Consider the following 19,296-nt stretch of genomic DNA (forward strand, 5'->3'; position numbering starts at 1 on the left):
ATTAACGTCGGGGAGGTTTTGCACAGAATGGGTGAGGATAGCAGGAGAACAAGAGGTCATTCCTGGAAGCTGTATAAGAACGGTGTGAGCAAGGGAGTGAGGAGCATTGTTTGCATACAGAGTGGTGAGTGATTGGATTGCTTTGCCCGAGAGTGTGGTGTGTGCAGAGACAGTGAATATATTTAAGGCACAGTATGATAAACTGTGTGTATAACAGTGGACTTCCCACGATGAGTCTTTGACTCCATGGAGGTTTTTATACTACTAATAATAATAATGTTAATAAAATATATCTCAATCTTCCCTGAGTAAACCTTGTCGGACTTCTAATTAATTAATTTATTTTTATTATTTTTTTTTCACCGAACATTTTCGGAAAAAAAAATTTTTTCAGGAAGCCCCTTTCAGTTCTCTCTCTCCTTGTAAAGTTTACATGGCAATTTTGCCTCTGCACATGGGGAATAGTGCGAGCTGATTTTTTTCTGAATTCCCCATCTATCAACAAGCGAAGATGAATGATCCATTCCCGTATGAGAACTTGTTTTCTGTTGAGTGCTCTTCGTTGTAATTCTCTTTAAATGCTTTTACTGAAATTGACAAGACTCTCACGTTGAGAGATTTTAAAGTAGTTATCTCAGTGGGCTAAAAATGATTTCTAATAAGACACAAGTCACTGAACAACTAAAGGATCATCATTACTAATGATGGCATTGAACAGGCGGTTTTCAGTCTTCAAATGTTCTGTGATGTCAGAAATGAACAAATCAATCAAAATAAAACATTTATTATACGTATAGCCAACTCCTGCTTAAAAAATGATCTGCGATTCATTATTATCATTTTTTTTTTTTTTTAGGCATGAACCTTAATGTGCTTATCGACTTCACTGGTGTTACTGTTTAGATATTCAAAGTTCTTAATCATTGGTTAGTTAGCTATTTTATTTATTCATTAATATTTATGAATGTGAAACATCGACATTTTGTGAATTTTTATCTTCAGAGCAAAATAAGGAAGAAGAGGTAAAACTTTTCAATCTATTTTTTGAAACTTAAATAAGTGTTAAAGCAAACTTTAATTTAATTTTCTTTTGCTGATTATATTTTGCTTATCTGCCACCTGATGCTTACTTTAAGTTTACCAACAGTTGGAAAACGAAAAAAAAAAATCGCACTGTGTTTCACGGTTGGCCAATTCTCAGCTTCTGCGAACCAATCATAACGTAAGCAACAGTGACGTCAGGAGTATTAAATTATGAGGAGCGTAAATTTTGATATTTAATAATATCCCACGGCACTGCTACTCTAGGTGCGCGTGTGCGTATGGGGGTATAAGAATAGGTGTTTGCTCGAAAATGGTTTAATTAAAGCACTTATATTTTTTTTTATCTTTTTTATAAAGGTGGACTACACATTTATTATAATTCAATAAACATTTCTTGAAGTGTGTGCTAATTTTAAGAAACCTAAGTGAATATGCATTAGGTAATAACCACCGGAAATGTTAGTCATAATAAATTACAATGCTCAAATGCATGAGTTTTTGTGGAGTTTTTATACAGTTGGTGAAAAATCACGTTTTATAAATCAGTCATCCATATTCTAAAAGTGGTAAGTAGCATTTAATGTTTTTTCTTATTTTCCAATTGATTTTTTCTACTTATAATTAATAAAATGTCTTTTGTGATGTTAGACAATTGTATGATTAAAATTTGTTCTCGTGATCATGTTTAGAATTATAAACATGATAATGTTTGTAATTCATGTTATTATTTATTGTTATTTTACTCAAGTCCTCAAGATCCGCTGTAGTGCGCTTTGAAGTTATCCACACTCTGTATGGGGTAGAGCGGATGTCATGTTAACTACAATTAAGAATTACTTAAATACAGTATTCCTTATATTGTCTGAGAGGAATATATATATATATATATATATATATATGTATATATATATATTCCTCTAAATCATAAATAATTCCCATTATTTATGATTTAGACTTGTGTGTTTAAAGAGGATAATATGCACTATATATTAAAATTAACTTTTTTAACTTTTAAAAAATTTATTTTCTCTAATGTTAATTGCACGCACACACATTTTGTCCAGTTTTATACCCCTTCGTTTGTAAATAAATCATATTTAATAATAATAATAATAATAATCACTTTATTTTCATAACTCCTTTTATTTCTTTATGTATATTTTACATTTCTGATTACTTTAGAAACCAGACATGAGTTGTTTGCAGATGAAGAAAAATTAGGTAGAGCAAAAAGTCGATATTATGTTAATATGGTATGGCGCAAAAAAAAAAAAAAAAGTACTGAACTTCGCCACCCGTTTACTCCATAACATATATCGCCGTAGTTCTTCAGGGACTTTTTTTTTTTTTTTTTTTTTTTTTTCTCCCGCTATACTGTATTTTACAGAATGATTTTAAATAGACTGACTGTATCGTCAAAGGAGAACGGTTGTCAATTTAATGTGACAAATTGGAACATTTTGCATTTCGGAGTGAAAAGATTACAGGCTATGTACCATATTGATGGAACTGTACACTGGAAAACTGATGAAGCCACATATTTGGTAGGTGTTGGTGAATAGAGAGTTAAAATTCAAAGAATTTTTGCATATTTACAAAAATGGTTAAAACAGCACATAAGATTACCTGGTTATTTAAGAACACTCTGACATGCAGAGATAAGCAGGTTATTATTCCTCTTTATAGGGCTTTGATAAGGCCTCATTTGGATTTAGTTGCCTGGGTTTCTTGGAGATGTGGATGAGGTGGAGCAGATTCAGAGGTGAGTGACCAAGATTGTAGCAGGTCTGTGTGATGCTCCATATGAGGAGAGAATTAAAGATTTGTGGGATACAGAGATTGGTTGATAAGCCGATAAGGGAAGAAGGATATGATAGAGACATATAAGTTGCTTGGGGGGGGGGGGCTTATAGGATTGATGTGGAGGAAATATTTCAGTATATGAATAATGTGAAGAAAGCTAGAGATCATCAACGGAAGTTGACTAAGAGTGTGGTTAGCAAGGGAGTTAGGATTACATGTTTTTGCTCAGAGAGTGGTGAATTAGTGGAATAGATTGCCAGAGTAAGTTGTGCTTTGTTGGTGAATGATTTCAAGGCAAAATATGACAGGTCTTGATAATTAATGTTTTTGAAATGGACCTTCCACAATAAGTCTATGAACTCCATCCCATATGTAATAGTTTATATAGTGTGTGTGTGTGTGTGTGTGTGGATGAATAAAGGAAGGAACACTTTAAAACATGTTTTGTATGTGTTTGTTTCCTAAATTCCTATGGTTTTCAATAAAATTATTATTATATAATATCTCCAACTCATTGCAAGAGGCCACTCCACACTATGCTACAGAACATCTTAAAAATGTTTCCAAATTATTTTTCGAATGCTATGCAGGCATTCGAAACCAAATCTGACAGAATAGTGTTTGGTTGGTTGGTTTGTATTTTATTGGTGCAAGAACAGCCAAAGTCTGTGCCATAGAAAAGGCCACAGCAGTACATAAGGTCAAAGGTTACTACAGTAAGTACATGAATAGTCAAAGATAAATTAGCAAATAACATATAGGTACACAAATTAAGTTAAGCAATGCAGTATTTACATATAGATAAAATTGCTGTCAAATATGTTTGTACAAATTGTTTTGATAAGAAGTACTGTAACATGTAAGGATAAGGAAGTGGTTGTGTCACTGTATAAGGCACTTGTCAGACCACACTTGGACTATTGTGCTCAGATCTGGTCACCTGTTTTCATTGTGATGTGGAGGCATTGGAGAGGGTCCAGAGATGAGTGACTAAGACAATATCGGGACTTTGGAATGCTGGCTGTGGAGAGAGAGAGAGAGGGTTGAAGAAATGTGGATTACAGAGTTTGGTGGATACGAGGAAGAGAGGTGATACGATAGAAACATTTAGGTTAGTGAGGGACAGTAGCGCACTCAGGATTTAATCTTGAAAGGGGGGAGGTCCGAGTTGAGAATACACACTACGCATTGCATACGACCTGTTGACTGAGTATCTGCAACGATCGCTAATTCATAAGTAGTATAGAAGTAGAAGACACGGCACAACATAAATTAAAAAAAAATGAATTTTAATTAGAAAAAGATATTTGGAAAAATTTCTAGTGTGTTTTCCCTTTTTCTTTAGGAGGGGACCAGGGTCTCTGGCACCCCCCTCTGTGTGTGCCACTGAGTGAGAGGATTTTATCAAATTAATCCTGAGGGGATTATAAAATGAGTAGATGGTGAGAGGAGAAGAACCAGAGGTCATTCCTGGAAGTTGTGTAAAAGTGTGGTGAGGAGAGCAGATTTTTTGCATGGAGAATTGTCAGCGAATGGAACGCATTACCAGAATGTGTTGTCAATTCGAGATGTGTTAAGAATTTTAAGATTCTATATGATAAATATGTTATCATTTGAATGAACACACCTCCCATGATGAGTCTGCAAACTCCATGCAGGGTGTAATAATAATAATAATCTTCTTCTTCTTCCTAACATGGAATTTAGGCCATGTGGCCTGTTCCGGTCTCATGCCATCTCTTTCTTGGTCTTCCGATTCTTCTTTTCCCACTTATTTTGTATCTGTATAATATTTTTGGTAGTCTGCTGTTGTCCATTCGATTTAAATGTTCTAGCCATTTTTGTTTATGCTGTCTTATGTAGTAATTAATTGGTTTTATTTTCAGGGATTGTAAGATTTCTTCATTTGTTTTGTGGTCCCACTTGGTATATCCAGCTGTTTTTCTGAGGAACTTCATTTCTGCTGTTTGAATTCGTTTTTCATCTTTCCTTTTCATGGTCCATGTTTCGCTTCCGTATAGTAGAGTTGGTTTTGACAAGACATTATACAGTCTGATTCTAGTGTGTTTTTGTACCAGGGATGGCTTAAATATATTATTTATTATGCCATTTACTTTGACAAAGTTTGATATTTTAGTGTGTATATCTTTTTCTTCTTCGTATGACAGATCACATCCCAAGTATCTGAAAGTGTTACTTGTTCTGGTATTTTATAATCTATCACTATTTTACTTCTTATTGGGTTTTCTCCTTTGAATGCCATTATTTTTGTTTTTTCTTTGGATATTGTCATATTATATTGCTTTGAGATATCATAATAATAATAATAATAATAATAATAAATTAATTCTTTGTAAAAGGTTAAAAACATCATGCAGTTTGTCTGAGTCTGATAACATCTACCTGAGTATACATATGAGTATACCTGAGTATACATTTTATGAGCTGCTACAACAGCTCATAAAAGTATGAGCTGCTGTAGCAGCTGCATCTGCAGTCTCATTTCTCTTAGTTCCAGTGTGGCTGGGAATCTATTGCAACCAAAAAAACAAAATTAGGGGTTTTCATTTTGTACAACAGGTGTAAAACTTCACACAGCACTGGATGTGTATTATGGATAGGAGTGGACACAGCCTGTGGAGAACTCAGTGAGTCTGTATAAATTACACGTTTGGTAGCGGTTTTGTTTTATATGCACAAGTGCAAGCTGAATGGCATGCATCTCTGCTGTATAATTATTGCAATCAGGTGGGATCCGGTTAGATAGGTAAAAATTTCATTAATCTCTCATGTAATGTGTTGACACTCCACCAAAATATGACAAATAGTAAGACACGTGTTGTATTTTTCACACACAGGTGTGTTATCAGCCGTCAGTAAATAAGAATGTGTAAGATTAGCTATGACCTATGCAGAGCCTAGCAAGAACAACTTCCTCTCTTCTCTTTGTGTGTTAACCAAAATGCCAGTGCTTAATTTCAGGCTTAATGTCATCTGATTTTTTTTGTCAATTCATCCTGCCATTGGGCAATTAGCTTTGATCTTATAAAGTGTCTAGTTTGTATATGGGACTGTCAAACAATACATCAAACAATACTTTTATGAGCTGCTACAACAGCTCATAAAAGTATGAGCTGCTGTAGCAGCTGCATCTGCAGTCTCATTTCCCTTAGTTCCAGTGTGGCTGGGAATCTATTGCAACCAAAATTAGGGGTTTTCATTTTGTACAACAGGTGTAAAACTTCACACAGCACTGGATGTGTATTATGGATAGGAGTGGACACAGCCTGTGGAGAACTCAGTGAGTCTGTATAAATTACACGTTTGGTAGCGGTTTTGTTTTATATGCACAAGTGCAAGCTGAATGGCATGCATCTCTGCTGTATAATTATTGCAATCAGGTGGGATCTGGTTGGAGATAGTAATGTCAGGAAACACAGCAGCACAGATATCTGTTCTAGAACCATCAGTATAGATGGTGAAGAAATCAGAGTAGACTGCTCTGTGTACATTAAACAATTGCAGATCATGGAGTATGCAACTTCTGTAGCTGACAAAGTGTGTGGTTACAGGATGGAGTGCAAATCTGCCATGGAGGAATGCTGTTTTGTAAGGTATAGGCAATGTTGTCATCATTCATGCCAACAGCTTGCATAGTCTCTTTAACATTTTAACAGAGAAAGGAGACTAGTCCATGTAGGATGAATGGGAAGAGACTTTATATCTTTAGGGCATAATTGAAAGACCACTGTTTCTAAGTGATAGCGCCAGTTCATTTGCTTCAGCATAAAGACTTTGAGTGGGTGATGTATGAAAGGTACCAGTAGCTATCTGTATACCATATGATGGATGGGATCCGACCATCGGGGGTTATTCTGCATTGCACATCCACAGTTGAGACCCATAATTGAGCTTTGAAAGTATAAGTGCACGATAAACATGAAGCAATGGAGATCAGTCTGCATCCCATTCAGTAGAGAATAGAGTGCAATGGACATTCAATGTTCTCTTGCATGTTTCTCTTAGGTTGAAGAATATGTGCAAGAAATGTAAGTTTTCTGTCAAAGATGAGTCCCAAGAACTTGGTTTCTCTTGCTACTGAAATAACAGACAGATCATCCCATTTTTAATTCAGCATCTGGGTGGAGTGCATTTGCAACAGAAGTGTACATAGACACTTTTTTTCTATACATTAAAGATACCACAAAATTATATACTTGGTTTTAATCCTTTACCCAAGAAAGCAAAACAATGTTTTGCATGTAAAATATATTCGTGTCTGAGCTACTTGTATATAGAGGCTAATTACTTCACATCACTTGCCTTAGTATGTATCCCATAATGCAAAGCACATACCCTTTTTGACGTGTAAAATGTTATGCATAATGGGAGGGGCCACTACCCAGACCGGTTTCGACCTTTATAGTGGCCCTTCCATTATGCGTAGCATTTTGCACATCCAAAAAAAGGGTGCGTGTTTTGCATTATGGGATTCATACTGAGCAAGTGATGTGAAGTCATTAGCCTCTATATACAAGTAGCTCAGACATAGTAGTTCTTATACAAGTTTCTAAATGGACCAAATGGTTTAAAGTTGAACAACGTCTATGAAATCCACATAGGAGAGAACATCGTTGCTTCCTAAATACCAGAGATGTCTGGCAACCATTTTCTTTAATATCTTACAAAGACAGCTGTTCAGAGCAGAAGTCTATAAGGGTGAAGCATAATGCTTTTAATCCTTGCTATCTGATAGGTTACTGTGTAGGGAAAAATTTATGAGCTACGTGCTCAGCCCGAGTTGGGCAAGTTATAGATCTTGAAAGGGAACCAGGATGGCCTTAGGTCATCTATATTTGCATAATTCTGATTCATCATAATTTGCTACTTGTTGGACTAATTCATTTGGATGTGAGGACGATTTTGAGAAGTACTTTACTGCGAAAGATTGCAGGAGAGAGTAGATATAAGGGATATTTGTGTCTCGATGAAGTTGAACATTTCTAATGTACCATGGTGCATTTAAGATCATGCGTAAGCATTTGTTTTGCAGTTTAAGGATATTTGAGCTTGAAGTATGGCTCCAGGCAGGGGATGCATAAGTGATAATGGGACAAATCATCAACTGGTAGAGGAGCAATTTGATTTTAATATCTAGTTTGCTGTTCCTATTGATAAGAGGATAGAGCTGAGTGATAACTTTTGATGCCTTTGCGCATAAGGATTTTGCATGCGGACTGAAGGTTAGTTTTCTATCTAGCAGTACGCCGAGATATTTGGCTTCTGTTTTCCAGGAAATCCTGATGCTAAATAGAAAGATGTCTTCTTTGGGAGATGTTGAATTTTTTGTGAACAGAAGAGCACTGCTTTTTTGAGGATTTACTTGCAGTCTCCAAATGGAGAACCAGTGTTCCAGTTTCAGCAAGTTATCTTGTAGTTTCTTTGTAACAAGATGCGGTTTAAGAGATCTGGCCAGTATTGCTGTATTGTCAGCATAGAGAGCAATGATAGATGACATCTGGTTATGTGGGATGTCTGTGATGTAAATCGAGAAAAGTATCGGCGCCAGGAATGATCCTTGAGGCACTCCACCCAAGATCCGCCGCTGGGTAGATACCGCCCCATTTAGTTTAACTTGCATGTGTCTTCCAGAAAGAAAGGACTTAATGAGGTGGATCAGATCCAGTGGAATGCCGGCTAAAATCAGCTTGTATAGGAGTCCAAAGTGCCATAATTTGTCAAAGGCCTTTTCTAAGTCAAGAAAGACTGCTCCAGTGTATTGATGCCAGTTAAAGCTGGTGGTAATGTATTCAACTAGTCTATGGATCTGTTGAGTAGTGCTGTGGAGTTTGCGAAAACCAAACTGATCTATAGGTAGGATATTTAGCTTGTTAACAGAAACTTGAATTTTGGAGAGGATGACTTTTTCAGCGATTTTGCCCAAATTGGAAATCAGACTGAAGGGGCAATAAATTTGTGGCAGCTGTGGGTCCTTACCAGGCTTATAAATAGGGACCACATCTGCCAACTTCCAAGCATAGAGAATTTTAATCTAAGCATGGCATTTATTATTGTTGTAAGATGTACAATGGCCTTTTGGGGGTAGCAGTTTAATAACTTTATTAGGGATACCATCAGGTTCAGGAGCTTTTTTATTTTTAAAATTTTGTATGATGTCATAGATTTTGGCTGGAGAAGTAGGTCTGAGTTGGCTGGTACAAGTATCACACTGTTTTAGTACGTATCTGACATCATGGTGGATTTTTTAAATATGATTGAAGTTCAGGTTATCATAAGATGGGCTGCACCGCTTTTCTAAGTGACTATAGTTTCGGCTTTTTCAGCATTTGAGTGAACTATGCCTAAATCCGATTTGAGAGGAGGAAGAGTTTTATTTCTGATATTTCTTAACAGTTTCCAAACGGTTTGATCACCGGGTGAAATGAAAGCTAATTTATCTTCCCATAGTTTGTTTCTGTGGGCCTTCAGTGTAGCTCTCACTGCACTATTCAACCGGTTGAGTAACTTTTTATCCTGGGGAGTCCTGGTATTAAAGTATCTTTTTCTTGCCTTATTTTTTTCCCTGATTAAAGTTCATAATATCTTCTAGAAGTCTTTTAGGCTTAGAAGTAGGCGTATTTGAGATGATTGACGATAAGGCTGCATTGATTTGTGGAGTAAATTTATTGATTGCAGAATCAATTTCTTCTTTAGAGTTAATATGAAGAACAGGACCAAAGTAGTTTGGGAGCACATTGGATAATTTTTCCCAAGGTATGAAGGTGTGAGGCAGGGGGGGGGGACAGTCCCTTCTGATTGCCTAATTGGAGCAGAATAGAGTTGTGGTCAGAGGTTAATTCGTCAAGTGAATCCAAGTTGTACTGCAATTTGACATTTTGGAGGACAACTATATCTAGGACCAGCCACAGCTATGCATTTGGAACTTGGGTAGTTAAACAGTATGCAGCCATTTTTGTTGATAGATTTACTGTTCCAGGCAGGATGCTTTGCATCGAGGTCTCCACTGATGATGACTGGTCCTTTTACTCCAAGGATGGCATCCAGATCTGAGGTCAAAATGTTTTTGATGGAGGGTTGTAAGCAGCAAAAATTTTTAGGTTTCCAACTGAGTTTGTGAGGACATTAATGCCTGTGATTTCGAGGTTGGTGGTTGTAGGGTTGGTTATTGAATGATGGTTGATATAGTTTTTGATAAGGGTGGCTGTACCTCCACCTCTATACCCAACTCTGTCATTTCTGTAAATCTGATACCCTCTGATTTTTAGGTTGTCAGCAGGCCTCAGGTGTGTTTCATTGATTAGAAATATATCTGGGTTATATCTATTATTGAATTCCTGGATTTCCAACACCTTGTTTTTGGTACCGTTGGCGTTCCAAGCGATAATCCTAAGTGAATCTGGGATGATTTTTTTCCTATGCATCAGCGAGTGCAGATAATATGGATTGGGGTGTGCTGTAAGAATCTTTTTGTAACACTTAGTGATGGATTTGAGTTGCTTAAATCCTGCAGCATATTTGCAGGAGAAGAGATGATAATAGCTGATAGATTTGAATGTGGATTAGCCAGATTCTGGTTTTGTACCCTGATGTGGCCTGCTCCAAATACTATCTATTTGGAGCAGACCACATCAGCATATGTTCTCGCTTGATGTTGAAGATTCATTTTCTTAAGGGGCTCGGTTAATGGTGGCGGAGAACCTGTTGTCATGTTCTCACTCTTGGAGGACTGAGGAGCTTGAATTTCAGGAACTCTTGCACTAGATGACAAGCTAGGTTGATTATTTGGATCGTTCCATCTGTTTTTGAGGTGATGTATACATCCTCTATAATTAGTGGGGTGAGGACCGCCACAATTAGTGCACTTAGCCAGGGTGGATTTTGGCTTGGTGCAGGTGTTTGTGGGGTGATTCTCACCACATTTTAAGCATCTGTACTGGGCTTTGCATAGCTTCTGGGCATGGCCAAATTTTTGGCATCTGTGGCACTACATAGAAGATGCTCTCTTCCTCAATGGTTCTGGGGTGATTTTAAGTCCACAGATTGATTTTAGATTGTATATGTCTTTGTAAATATTATGAATCTCTACTAAAACTAGAGGCATAGGTGTCTTATTTGATCTGAACATTTTACTGACCTTTATGGGAGGTAGATCCTGTAAGTTGAGGTCATTGACTATTTCATCCGTGTCAATATCCTTGGAGACTCCTTGTAGGACTACTTTCACCACATTCAGAGGCAAGTGAAAATGTGTGATATCATGTTCCACTTGCGTCCAGCTCCTTTGTAAGATTTCTATAATCAGCCACCATGGCAGGCTGAATTTTTATGCCCTCATCTGCATTTTTAGCCGATCTATAACTTATTTGTAAGTTAGCCATGGTGGTTCTTAGTGTTGTCCATCTCTGCTTTTCCCTTAGGATAATCGGCGGCACCTTTTCATTGAGGGAGGCAGAGGGGTCTGAAATGGGAGCATCTTCGTCCATACTAACATCATTTGTTGGCTCAGCAGCGAGAGTTTTTCGCTTCTTATGAACGTGGATCTCTCCTTGATCAGAAGGATTAGAGGCAGAGACAACAAGATTGAGTTTTTTCCTCCATTTGAGGAGAGCCTTCATTTTTCTCATCATAACCTCGGGTGAAGAATATAAGTTTAAGTAGCTGGGCCATTCTCGTTCAAATTTTTTGAGAATAGCTTTTTAACAAAAGTGAGTCGAGTGACTCGATAATGATGTCGGGGTCGATCATGCTAGTAGGCCATTTCAGCTTGAACTTCTTTTGAAGTTTAAATGAATATAAGAACTGGCTCTTCATCGAGAAAATCAGTGACAGCGTCTAGGTTAGGCACGCTCATATCATTTTAATTGCATGTGAGTGCAAGTAGAAATCCCGCAGGTCTAGAGACCTGCCAGCAGAAATTCTCTCGAAAATCCTGCAGCCGCAGAGGACTGCCAACAATACCAAGTGTTGGCTAAATACACGAAGCAATAGCAATTTAATTGCATCAAAAGTCAGTTTTACTTTGTCTCCACTATCAGTGATCAGATGAGTCTTTTCATCTTCAATCAATCACTAATTTACACACCAATCACGCTGATAATCCTGAAGGAAACATCGTAATCCACTGAACCAAGTTTGCAACTTGTCACGTCAATCAATCACTGATCGCTGTTCAGAGTCGATTTATTAGGTCGATTATTATTTGCTTGTGTTGGATCCTTTCCTGGTTTTGGGATAGCAATGACAACTGACTAATGCCAAGAATCCGGAAACTCTTCCTCTGCAAGGATTCTGTTGTATATTAAGAGAAGGAGATCCATTATTTCATTTATTATTTATTATTAATTTCATAATGGATGTCATCAGGCCAAGCTGAACTATCTTTTTAGTTCTTTCTTAACAAATGAATGATTATATGGCTCAAGCCCATTGTTAGAAAATTTTAGCTTTTCTTTCTTGTGCTACTCTTTCAATATTAAAAATCAAGGAGGATATGAAGCTGTTTCTTAGATTCTGGCAAAAGGTGGACAAATGACGTGCTCTCTGTCTGTCTTTCATTTTCTGGATTTTATCTCATATAATTTTTACACTGGTCATTTGATTAATTGATGAGGTAAATTGAATCTAAGATTGTTTTTGACTGACATCTCACATAACCTGCTTTGGCCTAAGCTTGTTTAAAAGCTATTAAGTTTGATGTGGTGGAGTATCTACAAAAGATACCCTATGCTCTGTGTTGATCTTTTTTTTTTGGCTGTTTGGCATTTTGAGTTCTACCAAAGCTCTGAACAGAGTGAAAATTGACATGATGTTCTTGGAATGAAGGCTGTTGCTGCCTGGACAATGCAGTCTGTTACATACTTTACAGCTTGTGTTTGATTGACTGTATCAGTATTAAATTTTGCAAGATGGAAAAAAGTGGTCCAGTTAGCTTGTTTCATTTTCCATATGGGCATTTGTGTAGGAAAATATGTTTCCTTTGAAGGCATTGTGCAAAGAGCAGGAAGGTGATCGCTTCCATATATGTTCTTTTTGATATTCCGTGTGAGCAGTGGAAGAATGGAAGGAGAGCAAATTGTAAGAGCAATTGTAGAATGTGAATGGTGAGGGATATGGAAGAAAGTACTGAGCCTATTATTCAAAAGGGAGAGATCATTATTGTCAAGGATTCATTTAATAATACAAACTCATCTCTTTGTGTTGCACTACCCCACAGTGTACTGTGACTATTAAAGTCACCAATAAAGAATGTGGGTTCAGGCAGTTGCAAGATGAGGATATCAAGATTGATACCATTTAACTTTGCACTTTGTTGTAAATAAATTGAGCATACTGTAATAAGAAATCCCACAGATAGTCGAATTACTACTGCTTCCATTGTAGTATTAAGCTGGACATGATGGAAAGGAGCATGAGTGTCCCACTAGGATGGCTACTCTTCCACGAGCAGCACCACCTCCAGTTCTGTCCTTGTGTACAACAGTGAAGGTAAGGTTCTCATTGGTGTTCCCTATAAACAGAACGGTTTGTGTTTCTGCAGCATCGATATTCCGGCAAAACTCATGACAGTTCCATTGTAAAAATTTTTCTTTTGTTTTGGCTTTACAGACTTGTCTGATTTTCCAGACAAGTGACTATTAAAGTCATCGATAAGGAATATGGGTTCGTGAGGGCTTACCTTTGTCATATTTATCAGTTGTTTTTGGGAAGTACGAATGGCCAGTGTCCATCTCTTCCTATGGTAAAATATTCAATACATTGATGTGGCAGGGTCAGTTGGCAAGTTTAACTTACTTTCAGTGGATGATACTGAAGTATCCATTTTTTTTGTGGGATGTCTGGTGGTTTATCTTAAAGTGATATCTTTGGCATAATTTTTTGACAAGTAGGTTCTCATTGAATGGAACCATTTTTGGAGTTGTCTCTGGAGTAATACCATAAGATCATGCAATTAATGCACTCAACAGAGAAGCACTCATGATCATAAAGTACAAGTATGGTGAAATTATCAGATAGTGGAATAGACATACGTGTTTTGAGATGCTTTTGACATTTTCTTAGCTGCCAACTTTTCAGCATAGGAGGATATCAGAACAGTTGTGTTAGTGGTCAATACTGTTCTTGATTGTTTCCTTTTTGCATTCCACTCCACTTCTGACATGCATGAGAGTAAGCTGGATGATCTCTCCTGACAGTCAACATATTTAGCTTTTTTTTGCAAGCAAGATTTGTTATCATGCTCTTTACTACCACATAGGGCTCTGGTTGTAGAGCCACGACAGGCAGTTTGGGCATGTCTATATTTCTAACATTGAAGCATCTCAGTGGATTAGGAATGTAACAGAACAGTTGAGATACCCTGCTTTTACAGTTGTTGAGGAATGTGGGTTATAAACCCTGAGCTCAGGCACCAAAGCAAAAAACCCTTGAACATGATTCTTCATCCTCAAACATTTCAGGGGCCCTAACAAAGTTCCAAGCAAGTAGTGATACCATAGATATAACATTGGTAACAGAAGTAAGAAACAAAAGACACATGATATTAGTATAAATATACCAGTGTTGTGATCATCCATGCAACAGGTGAAAAGCCATAGGGAAAATGTTACTATTCTTTATTCAGAAGGGTTTAGAAGGGCAGATTTCTAAATCGTAGGATTTCCCAAAACTGTCAGAAATTACTTTCTGGTGATATCCTAGTGGAAACATGTCAGCAGCATTCCGAGAAACAACTAAGAACAATATCACTGGGTGGAATACCTATCATGGTAACACCTCATAAAATACTCAATTCTTGTACAGGAGTGAGATATCAGATTGTGATCTCCTTGATGTTCCTGATGAGAAGATATATTCAGAGCTCAAAGATCAGGGAGTGACAGGTGTGAGGCGAATCCCGATACGTAGAAGTGGTTACCTGATTCCAACCAGGAATATCATCCTTGCTATTGATACACATAAACTTAAATGCAGATATTGTATTCTGGAAGTAATCTAGTCTACATCTATTTATAGCTGGTTTTAAGTTTATGCAGTAATAAGCAAAGGTTGTGTCCAACCTTTTCTTATTACCACATATGAACAGAAGAGAGAATGATCAGGAGACAGTCATGCAGGCTGTCCCCAACTAACTATTTCACAGAGAACTTTGAAGAAAAAGCCTTAACCTCTGTCAATGACTCTAAGGCTCTTGACACCTTCCTAACAGAACAACCAGCATCCGGTTCACTTAAGAAAAAAAAAAAATCTCTTTCTAGATACCTTGATTACATGTCACTAGCCTAATGAATCATTAGCATTCTCAGTTTACAGAAAACCATGGACAGGTAGATATCAATCATACCATCCCTTTCCCCAACAGCATGGAATTATAAAAATCCTGTACAACAGGACAAAATTGATTAGTTCTGATATTAATGCTCTCAACACTGAACTGATTCATGACACGTTCTTAGCCAATGGCTACAATTCCCACCAAATCCAAGTACTGTGGCCAAACAAGCAGGATAGCGAACATCAGACTTCCAGACAGGCCGGACTACATCTGGCTCCCTCACTACAGCTCATTCAGGGTTTGCTGACCATGCCTTGGACATCCACCACAGGTAAAAGGCCACCTTACTCCACAATTTTCATATTTAAATTTGCTTAGGCAGCAAATTTAAATATGAAAGACTTTTCCTGGAATCTGCTATAGCCTTAAGGAGTTACTCAGCATATTTGGTTACACAAAACTGCCTCAAATCTTGGAAGCATTTATTCTTAGAACTCTAGCCCACTAGGGGGGGGGGGGTACTGTTTAAGAGGACTTTAGGCTCGTCCTTGTTGCTCTGCTTTGGTATTACCCAATGTAGTGCCTGTATGCATATGCCAGTTTATTCATTGTTCCCTGATAATGGCAGTTTGACTGCCAAAATACTGAAAATATTAATTGAAAGTTAATGTAATTAATATATATATAGGTATGCTGCAATTTTTTAAAATAATAATATTGTCATGAACCACCAAAATTATATAAGCCTTACCACCTAATGAACTTAGAGGATAACAATGATGCTGAGAAGGGCACTGACATGGAAGAATAAGGAAGTCATGATACTAATTTATATGGCCTTATTACTATTCTATCTGGACTACTGCTTTGATCTGCTGCCCAGGATTTTGAGAGGGTGAAAAAAAACAGAGAGGATACAGAAGTGGATAACTATGATATCAGGATTGTGGAATTTGAGAATGAATTAAGGGAATGTGGGTTATAAACCCTGATAAACAAGCAAGCAGAGGAGAAGTGATATGAACATAGCTATACAAGCTGGTAAAAGGATTTTATATGAGGTAAATCTTTCATTATGTAGTAAGAGGAAAAGAACCAGGGTTCATCCTTGAAGAGTGGAAGGGGTGTTAGCAGTGTCAAATTTTTCTCTTAGCAAGCAGAGAGTGAGTGAATAATATTATTCCTGCCCTCATTCCTTCCCTGTTCAAGCCAAGCAGTGAATTCTATTTGCTTGCCATTCTTTTGAGAAATATCTATTTACTTCTCTTACACATTTAACAATTATACATATATATATATATATATATATACAAGTAAATTATATTATTGTGTTTAATCTCCCTTTATTTAAGTGTAAGCAAACAAACTCTGCTTGTGAAGTATCTTCATCACTGGACTTATATATAGAGGCTAATTACTTCACATCAGTTGCCTTAGTATCCCATAATGCAAAGCACTTTTCCTTTGGAATTGTAGATGGAGTCACTACCCAGACTAGTTTCGACCTTTATTGAGGTATTTTTATAGTGGGGAGGTACCTCTCCAAAAAATTTGAGTTATCTACAAGATCACTCAAAATCTCACTTGAGTGATCCACAATTATCACTGAACTCATTACTCCTAACACAATTCACTTCAGGACATGACACTCAGTGACAGGCGAGAACTTACCACTGAATAGAACCACTCTACTCCAGAATGCAAGTCCCAAGATGAACATGATTAAAATGTCATCCGTGGGAAGCTAGACCCAGGAAGATATCAAGGTTAAATTAATGCAGAAATCATATATTTCTCATAAACAAGTAGTAAAAAAAAGGTAATAAAGGTACCTTATTATTAAAATACTCTGGATCAGACAATTGTAAAAAAGTTGTAAATTATACTTGACAAGAAATTATATTCTTGATTAATCTTTTATCCAAATGTAAGCAAACAAAGTTTGCATGTGAAGTAACTTCAAGACTAGGCTGCTCATATACAGAGACAGATGACTTCACATTAGCTGGACTACTTGTATATAGCAGTTGATTTCACATTGATTGCCTTGGTATTGTTCTGGGTTTGACTCCCACCACTGATGAGACCTTATTGAAGGTCAAAACCAGTCTGGGTAGTGACTCCTTCTGAAAGGAAATGTGCTTTGCATATGGATACTAAGGTAATCAATGTGAATTCATTCTCTCTCTCTATACAAGCATCCCAGTTTTAAGATACTTCATGTGCATACTGTTTTTGCTTATACTTGCATAAAGGATGAAACAAGAATATAATTTCTTGGCAGGTATAATTTACTTTGTAACCAAGTGAAAAAAAACTTTCTACAGACACTACTTCGTTACGATAAAGCTGTCTTTAAATTGTATTACATTATTTAAGTTTCTTTATTGTGCCTTTGAGTGAAAAGAAAAATGTTTTCCTTTTCACCCAAAGAAAAATTTCTCATGTAGCATTGTACAGGTAACTAATTAAATTTTATTACTCATTGAATGATCTCAGAAATATTATTATAACAATTTTCTCATTCAAATTGTTAATATAAGTGCATTTTTCAGCATATTTTTGCAGTTTTGGGGATCAAAATCTTTTGGTATGTGAGCATATAATTATTCTTTGTTGATGATGAAAACATTAATTCTTATAAGGAGGTAATCAAAGATCTTACCCCTTGAAACAAAGGATATCTAAAAGTATAGAAATGATACAGTTTCGGGATTCCTTTTGGGTGAGTATATATTCCAGGATTTAACAATGAATTTATTTTATTTTATTTATTTATTTATTTTTTATTCATGTGATTATATATTGTCTTCTGTCCGGTATTCCAGATCCTTACTTTGTATGCATTGTAGATTAGTTCTTGTTTAGTTTCTTGCTATGTTATGAATTATCTCTTCTCTATCTATTTAATAAGCTCTTTGCCCATGCTGTAACTTTGATGGTATGGACTTCTTAAACTTTTTTCCCCCCATCACTAGGTGGGAGGGCATGCTTGAGTTATTGAGTTGGAGAAGGATCTCTTGCAATGTCGGATTTCACAGTTATGAGAATTAGAGCCACTATATTCTCATTCTGTCCTAGTTTTCATTCCATAGTCAATAGGTATTATTTTGGCTATTTACTTCCTGAACTGATCACATCAGTGCATAACAGTCCAGAATGTGAACCACTGAGATCAAGGTCTTTCATGAAGACAAGACTGAAGTTTATACAGATCAGTAGTATGCAGATTTTGCTTTATTTGGTCTGCATATGCTTTTAAACCTTTCTAACTTGTGTTTTTACAAATGTTAACAACAAGGTTTAATTCTCAGAAGTGCATTAAATATAGAGGAAACTTTGCTAATTCTATACTATGACTAAAACAAAATTTATGCGCATTCTGTAATATTATTATTATTATTTAGGCCTCCAAGGAGTCAAAAGATTCATCGTGGGAGGTCCTTCTTAGGAAACACAAGTCTATCAAGACTCGTCTCGGGAGGTCCCTCTTAGGAAACACAAAGTCTATCATACCACTCCTTAAACTCATTGACCATTCCCGCTCTCACCACTCTATCAGGCAACGGTTCAACCACCCCTCCATGCAAAGAAACCATTCCTCACCCTCTTGTTCACAGTTTCCTTTCGTAACTTCCAGGGATGGCCCTTGTCATCACTCTTTCCTGCTGTTCAACCAAGTGAAAGAACTCCCTAGTCTCAACCCTGTAACCACCTCTCAACAGTTTAAAAGTCTCCATCATATCACCTCTCCTTCTTCTATCCACCAAACTCTGCAGTCCACATTCCCTCAGCCGATCCTCATAACTAACATTGTACAGTCCTGAAACTGTCTTTGTTATCCGCCTCTGTACTCTTTCCACAGTTAATTTATCCCCTTCAAATCCTGGGGACCAAATCCGAGAACAATAGTCTAAGTGTGGTCTGATCAGAGTCTTATACAACAGAATGATAACTCTTTTATCTCTGCAGGTCAGTGTCCTTCTCATTATTGCAGCAATCCTCTGTGTTACCTTCACCACCTTTGCAATATGTCCCTTGAATTTCAGGTTTCTATCAATCATCAACCCCAGATCTCTTGTATCCCCTACTTCCTCCAGTATATCTCCTCCAATAGAGTATGCAGCGTCCCATCGATGTGTCCCAAACCTCACGAC

The 19,296-nt window shown here is 36.9% G+C and overlaps 1 protein-coding gene across 1 annotated transcript in view; it reads left to right on the top strand.

Moving 5' to 3' along the window:
* Window positions 1-1,330: 1,330 nt before the first annotated feature.
* Nost (Nostrin) overlaps window positions 1,331-19,296 on the top strand; it is a 281,655-nt gene continuing 263,689 nt past the window's right edge. Inside the window, exons 1-2 of the mRNA XM_090394525.1 lie at window positions 1,331-1,610; window positions 17,695-17,864. Of these exons, the coding sequence (XP_090250651.1) occupies window positions 17,838-17,864 (27 nt within the window). The 5' untranslated portion in view covers window positions 1,331-1,610; window positions 17,695-17,837. The remainder of the gene's footprint in view (window positions 1,611-17,694; window positions 17,865-19,296) is intronic.

The sequence above is a fragment of the Typopeltis vanoorti genome, chromosome 6, assembly GCF_054136105.1.
Source record: "Typopeltis vanoorti isolate ZY-2024b chromosome 6, IOZ_Tvanoo_1.0, whole genome shotgun sequence".
Lineage (NCBI taxonomy): Eukaryota > Metazoa > Arthropoda > Arachnida > Uropygi > Thelyphonidae > Typopeltis > Typopeltis vanoorti.